Source organism: Camelina sativa, chromosome 3, assembly GCF_000633955.1.
Source record: "Camelina sativa cultivar DH55 chromosome 3, Cs, whole genome shotgun sequence".
Taxonomy (NCBI): domain Eukaryota; kingdom Viridiplantae; phylum Streptophyta; class Magnoliopsida; order Brassicales; family Brassicaceae; genus Camelina; species Camelina sativa.
In genome coordinates, this window is record NC_025687.1 from 25,283,328 (window position 1) to 25,290,420 (window position 7,093).

General features: G+C 32.8%; 3 protein-coding genes across 3 annotated transcripts; 2 read left to right on the forward strand and 1 right to left on the reverse strand.

Moving 5' to 3' along the window:
- Positions 159 to 1,056, forward strand: LOC104779295. Its single transcript, XM_010503653.1, has 2 exons — positions 159 to 308; positions 364 to 1,056. The coding sequence occupies exons 1-2, from the start codon at positions 159 to 161 to the stop codon at positions 1,054 to 1,056; spliced, it is 843 nt and encodes a 280-aa protein (XP_010501955.1).
- LOC104779296 (uncharacterized protein At4g04775-like) lies at positions 1,329 to 1,912 on the reverse strand. The gene is made up of 2 exons (XM_010503654.1): positions 1,891 to 1,912; positions 1,329 to 1,804 (listed from the first exon to the last, which is right to left on the reverse strand). Exons 1-2 carry the CDS (start codon positions 1,910 to 1,912, stop codon positions 1,329 to 1,331), a joined length of 498 nt encoding a protein of 165 aa, XP_010501956.1.
- Positions 3,609 to 4,636, forward strand: LOC104778045 (stress-response A/B barrel domain-containing protein DABB1-like). Its single transcript, XM_010502410.2, has one exon. It carries the CDS (start codon positions 3,767 to 3,769, stop codon positions 4,439 to 4,441), a length of 675 nt encoding a protein of 224 aa, XP_010500712.1. The 5' UTR covers positions 3,609 to 3,766; the 3' UTR covers positions 4,442 to 4,636.

Below are 7,093 nucleotides of genomic sequence, written 5' to 3' on the forward strand. Positions count from 1 at the left end.
GTGGACAAGAAAGAGGGATACCTAGAAAATGTAGATGTGGTGCAGTGTCTGTAATCAAAACTTCAGAAACATTGAAGAATCCAAAGAGGTTATTCTATTGTTGTCCTTATGGCTCAAAGGAGAATTGTGGTCATTTGTTCAAATGGACTGATTTATCTATGGTGGAAGAGATTGAAGAGGTTGAGAGTGTTGTTGAGAAGATACAAGTAGATGCGGGAAGCTTAGAGAAAGGCTTACATGATGTGGAAGCTGAGATGAAGAGTCTAGCAATGAATAGCAATGGAAGTGAAATAGAAGGCATAAAAGCTGTTGGTATCAATGTTGGAGACCATAAGGCGACAATGCTTGGTCCGAAATGAAAAGAGAAGAAAGAAGGCTGCAAAGCACAAGGGGAAGTATACTCCGAAAGTGGCCAAGACTATTAAGGAAGAGCAGAGATACTTGAAGTATTGTCAGGTAATCCCCTGCGGTAATGGTCATTATGAGGTGGCAGAACATGTTCATCATGGTTTCAGGGTTGATATGAATGCAAAAACATGTGCATGTAGAAGGTGGAGTATGACAGAAATTCCTTGCCGTCATGTCTTGCGTGTAATTGGGATGAGGAAAAATCTGAAGCCTGAGGATTTTGTTAACTCTGACTGGTATTTGACATCAAGATGGGTGGCTCAATACAATGAGACAATGAGGGGAGTTAATGGTATGTACTTCTGGAGAAAATCGGGTGAAACAGAGATTCAACCACCACCTAGAGAGCCAACTAAAGGGCGGACAAAGATACAAAAACGAATCAAGGGCAAAAATGAATCTCCAAAGAAAAGGAAAAAGAAAGCAAAGGTTGTAGAAGATGTCGCTCCACCAAAGAAGATTAAAATTAGCAGAGCAGGAATTATTTTGCGTTGTGCTAACTGTAGCACGGTAGGACATAACACAAGAAGTTGTCCTAATCTTGGGGTCCATCGCTATAAGCCAAGGAAAGCACAAGGGAAAGGTCCAAGTCAAGCAAGTCAACCAAGCCAATCAAGCCAACCATCACAGATTTCACTTGCTGATTAGTTGTTTTATAGCTTATGATTAGGATGGTTCAAAGTTTTAGGATCATGTTGTTTGGATTGAATGTTTAGGATGATGGTTTTTTGGTATATGGTTTAAGATGTAGGATGCTTGTTTTTTGTCTACTTATTGAATCGGATGTTGTTTAAAACTTTGTCATCTAAATGGAATCATCTAAAACAACACTCTTTATAGCATTTTAGCTCCATTACCATTACATAAACATATTGCTCCATTAACATTGGTAGCAAGTCAAGACATGTTTTGCTTATTGCTTAAAAGATTAAAGCATATACAACAAACATGACTACACTACACACAATCAAATTTTTGAAGCTACGTAATGCTTGAATCTCTTTCTCACAACAAACGATCATGGCTTTGAGTTCTCCAATCTCCTTCTCACATCCTTGTGCAACAGCTTTTATGCCTTCTATTTCACTTCCATTGCTATTCATTGCTAGACTCTTCATCTCAGCTTCCACATCATGTAAGCCTTTCTCTAAGCTTCCCACATCTACTTGTATCTTCTCAACAACACTCTCAACCTCTTCAATCTCTTCCACCATAGATAAATCAGTCCATTTGAACAAATGACCACAATTCTCCTTTGAGCCATAAGGACAACAATAGAATAACCTCCCTGGATTCTTCAATGTTTCTGAAGTTTTGATTACAGACACTACACCACATCTACATTTTCTAGGTATCCCTCTTTCTTGTCCACGACGATTGTAGCTCGCTTTCAACCCTTAACCAAATTTCCAAATCAAAATTCGCATATATATTATCGAAATTGAATAATTAAAATCAACCAAAACAATAATTATTACTTACCAGAACTAGATGATGAATACATTGGATAACCTACTTCAGATCGACTCGAAATTGAAAACACCCAAATTCTAGGGTTCCTCCGCCGCGAGAGAGAGTTTCGGGAGAGAAGAAGAAAGATTTTGGATAGAAATAAAAAACGACGTCGTTTTGGACAAAATTTTAGATTCTCTGTTTTGCCAAAACAACGTCGTTTGGATCGTCGCGCACACGTGGAATCCACGTCATTTTGATTAAGCGGAAGCTTAACAGAGTTAGTCGATAAACACGTTTTTGTATGTTATGGCACAACAATTATACTTAGGGTATTGATTTTGAAGTTAGGGTACAAAATTCAAATATCTATCAACATAATGTATGTTTACGCCAGATCAATAGTCAAATGTATAAATTCAATACAAGACTATTGTAGAGGTATGAAAAAGCCGTTTTTCCACGATAACACCTTCGAAGGGAAGGGAATCCAATGAAAGAACTCGTGCGGCTTTTCTCATCATTTTCTCTTTTCTTTTTTCCTCACACTTCCTTTTAAGAGCAAAATTAATAAATTATAAGTTATAAAAAAATGTATGAATCCAAAACTATATCTATAAATAGAGTAGGTAAGAAGACGACACAACATCTGTGCTATTATCTATGCAATTTGGCACCCAAAAAAATATATATTCTACGTAATTTAATTATTCGTTTGGCCATCATTTATTTTTTCGAATTATTGCTATATAATCTTCAGAACTCAATAATGTGGATAAATCATAACATGACGTACGAATCTCATGAGTGAAAATAGAAAACTTATACTTCTCCGTGCATAATCTACTCGTTTCCTACGTCAATGGATATGTCACTTGAGAATGTATGTACAACATCGATGGGAGAATCTTCAGTTGAAAAAGCAATCATAAACACGGTTTGAAAAACGGTTTGCCAATATAATTTAAAACAATTTTGCATTGTACAATATTTATTAAGTTTTATAAAAAGTAAATCTATTTAATACTATATACGATATATGATTTAGTTTATTTTTTCAACCCGTTCTATTAGACTTTTTTTTTTTTTTTTTCATTCATTCCATTAGACTCTCTCTCTAAATATAGTATATTTCTGTTAATTTATATTTCAATTATTCATTATAGTTTACTTTTCTTTGTTTATGAATTAATAATCTTTTACCCAAAATAATACTTTCACAAAATAAAAGTAAAACTTTCAAACATACTATTTTAACTGCGTATTTGGGACTGCGTGTACACTCCCAAGTCCCGAGTGGCTATTATGTAGAGGCTCATATGGCTAAACTACTACTTAACGAAGTTCTTCCATTCGTTACAACTTACAATATTATATTACTTAATGTCATAAAGTAATTAATTAAGGTAAACCTACGTATAGGTTAATTAGTGGGTATAATATAAACTCGCACGTGTGGTGGGCAGGATATCAATATCACACACACTTGCAAACAAAAAACGAATTAGGTAAAGTGGAGGAAAAATTAAACACATTGGAATGAGGATTTGATTTTACGTCCATCAATTTCTTTTGGTTTTCTCTCTTTTTGTCTTTGTATTATTTAATTATACAGTACGTCGTCCCCAAAAAAAGTAAACTTTAACTAAATACGAAAAATAATAATCATTTAAAAACGAAATAATACTTCCTTTGCTTAGATATATCAAATCAACTAATCAAATAAAGTATCTAAAGCTAATCGTACGGTTCATGTCAAAAAAAGCTGAAATAAAAACTTTTCAAGAATCCAAGGTTCCATTCTCACTCACAACCAAACACACATTATGGGTTTTTTTTGAGAAGATACCCATTAAGGCCCAATAAAGATAAGTCTCCCTTAGAAAAATCACAAATACGAAACCGAATGCAAATCCCATCTCCGTGGTTTGTGGCCATGTCTTCTTCGATCGTCGAGCACGTCGTCCTCTTCAAGCTCAAGAACGACGATGACGTTGACTCCAACAAAATCAACTCCATGGTCAACGGAATCAACGAACTCATCAATATCGACCAGGTGTTTCACCTCTCCTGCGGTTCAATCCACCGCCTTAACTCCACCTCCGCTTCCGCCGCCTTCACTCACGTCCTTCATAGCCGTTACAGATCTAAAGATGACCTCGACGCTTACGCAATACATCCCGATCACGTCCGCGTCGTCAAGGAATCGGAATCGATCCGTGAAGACGTCTTGGCCGTTGATTGGATCGCCGAGCAAGTTCCCGGAATCCTAGCTCCGCCTCCCGGTTCAATTGGTAAAATCACGCTTGTGAAGGTGAAAGAGAACGTCACGGGAGAGGCGAAATCGGAGATTATGGAAGTGATTAAGCAGAAATTTAAAGGAGTTGATCAGATGATCACTGTTGGAGAAAACTTCTCTCCCGGTAGAGCTAAAGGTTTCTCAATCGGATCGATTTCGTATTTTAGGGATTTGGGCGAAATCGAGGCTTCCATGAAGTTGGAAAATGAAAAGATTTGTGATTATCTTGATGATACCATTGTTGTTGAGTTCGTAGTGCCTCCAAAACTTGCTTCTGTGTGAATTGTGATTAAGATGATGACGGCTTTAGTCTCCGGTTCTATTACAGTGGTTGGTTCGTCGCCGTATGCATTATATGAATATTGTAAAAAAAAAAACACATTATTGGGCTTTTTCCTGAAAACCATTATTGGCCCATTACTGAGATTGTTACATGTAATTTTACCCTGTTTAATACTTTTGAAGTCTTTAATTTGTTGGTTTTATCAGTTGGACTAGGTCTTTAACATGCTCATGCCCGAATTTCTTTGACGATTGTTTTAACTAGGCCTGCGAATTTGGGTCGGGTCGGATACTTCGGATCGGATAATTAGAATAGTCGGGTAGTTCGGATAATTAGAATAGTCGGGTAGTTCGAAATCTGAGAAGTGTTACCGAAAATAACCGAATTAATTAACGAGTCGGGTCGATTCGAGTATCGGGTTTTTTGGTTACTCAAACTAACTGAAGTTTTTAGTTTTTTGGTTAGTTTGGTTATTTAAGTTAAATCCGGTCAAAAATCTTGGTTATTTTTAGGTAATTTCAGGTAATTTCGGTTATTTTTGGGTACTTTGGGTAATTTGGATAATTCGGATCGATTACTTTCGTGTAATACAGGTAATTCGGTTGAATTTGGGAAACCGATCGGTTAAGGTGAACCGAACCGATAACCGACTACATATTACAACTCCTTCTGATCGGTTTTCTTCTAGTCACCGAACCGAAAACCAAAAATCTCGGTTTCGGAATTTTCTGATCGGGTAATATTCCCAGGCCGAGTTTTAACACATTGGCATAAAGTAACAATGCTTTGTTGTTGATTCTTTTGGACATAACATTTATTTTATTTTTATTTTTGATTTTATTTATGTTATTTAGAATTTGTTTTAATAAGAAAGAAAATAATATTTTGGATAAAATTTTAAATGTATAAAACTTATGATTTTATTTTCCTTACTAATTTGCTATTTGTCAAGCAATTCGTATAATATATATATATATATATATATTGACAATAATTGAGAGATTAAATTAACAAAATACATAACCATTTGGACATATTCATTTTTTTTAAAGCATTTCCATAATTTAACAGATTGCTTATTTGGCAATGTATCGACAAATGATTGTCAAAATTATTAGGATGTATATACTACATTCTTTCGCTTCATCCATGGTTGCACATCATTCACAATTATAATCTAGTAACACTATTAAATCACATGTTAATATGAAATTTAATTCTATTTTAAATGTATTTAGAAAATTTATTTGCTTATTTGCAATTTATAAAAAAAATTCGATAAAATATATATATTAAAATATATTTTTGAAAAACTAATAAATTTATTTAAAATTTAACAAAATACTTACACATTTGGATATTTGTGTTTTTCATAAACCATTTTCATAATTTAAGCAGATAGTTGTCCACTTCAAATTGTATCAACGGTAAGACAAATGGTTTTTGAAGTAGCTAGGGTGTAACCATTTCTATATATTTATTTAAACAATATTGTTAGAGTTAACCCTTCTATCATGTGGCATATTACAAAAAATATCATTACATTTTAATTAATCAAATAACTAACAAAACAAAAAAATTTATTTTACAAAATAATAAAACAGTATTTTCGTAATTATATAATAAAATTATTTTAAAAAAAATATTTATTGTTTTAGAAATCTTAGACAACAATAACAAACAATGTAATTGACGAAAACTTATTTTTTTATACATAATATTCACTATATAAACAATACTAATTGTATAATGTTGACAATATCATATACGTATACATAATCTAATTGTAATTTTCACATATAAAGTTAATATATACTAAAATGTTATACCAATAACCGCAATGGTGTTAATATTAACACCAATCACTATTGTAAATTTGGTATATTAAGATCTCTAAACAGATCACATCAATTTATAATACCAGATCACGTATCAATACATGTTTTGTTGGGGTTTTATTATAGATTTTACCAAATTTATAATTAACGAATTTGATATTGCACCCAAACCAAAATAGTAGTATCAGCTACGGGTCGAAAGCAGAATATGAAGTAAATTAGATATATAATTTTATAAAGTTTATAAGATAAATAAATATTTTATTATTATTTTGTAACAAACAAATCTAAATTTTTATTAATACGCGAAAAACTTCTTTGTTTTGTTTGTAACTTCAATGATTATATATATATATATTTATATATATAAAAATCTTGTTTTTATTCCCTTTTTTTTTATAGAAAAATTATTAAATTTCAAAAGTATTATCAATTAATAACATGATGAATCAAGATTAGTTGCTTAAATTATACGTGAGCCGCGTCAGAAACTTATCACTCTGGCTTTTATTCAAAATTTTAATCATAGTAATAGGCCAATAGCGAGGTGCTTATTTTGGGCGTTAATTATTCTCACATGACCAGCTTAGAAGAGTAATTGTAAATGTAATACTGATTTCGAATTAGTTCATTTGCTTACTTCAACTTTTTAAACCTTTATTAATTAGTCAATCCTTAATTCCAGATTGGTACGTGAGTTACAAACTCTAAACCCGATTATTAAAAAAGGGCCGGTTTAGTTTGATGAATTGAATTGAACCATAAAAATATACAATAACCAAACAACCCCTACCTAAAACCCTTTCTTCTCAT

Excerpts from the sequence above, each read along its gene's own strand:
- LOC104779296 (XM_010503654.1), bottom strand. The coding sequence starts at position 1,912 with ATGTATTCATCATCTAGTTCTG. Across the intron at positions 1,805-1,890 it reads GTATTCATCATCTAGTTCTG|GGTTGAAAGCGAGCTACAAT; the intron begins GTAAGTAATAAT and ends AATTTGGTTAAG.
- LOC104778045 (XM_010502410.2), top strand. The coding sequence starts at position 3,767 with ATGCAAATCCCATCTCCGTGGTTTGTGGCCATGTCTTCTTCGATCGTC.
- LOC104779295 (XM_010503653.1), top strand. The coding sequence starts at position 159 with ATGGTGGAAGAGATTGAAGAGGTTGAGAGTGTTGTTGAGAAGATACAA. Across the intron at positions 309-363 it reads AAATAGAAGGCATAAAAGCT|AGAAGAAAGAAGGCTGCAAA; the intron begins GTTGGTATCAAT and ends CGAAATGAAAAG.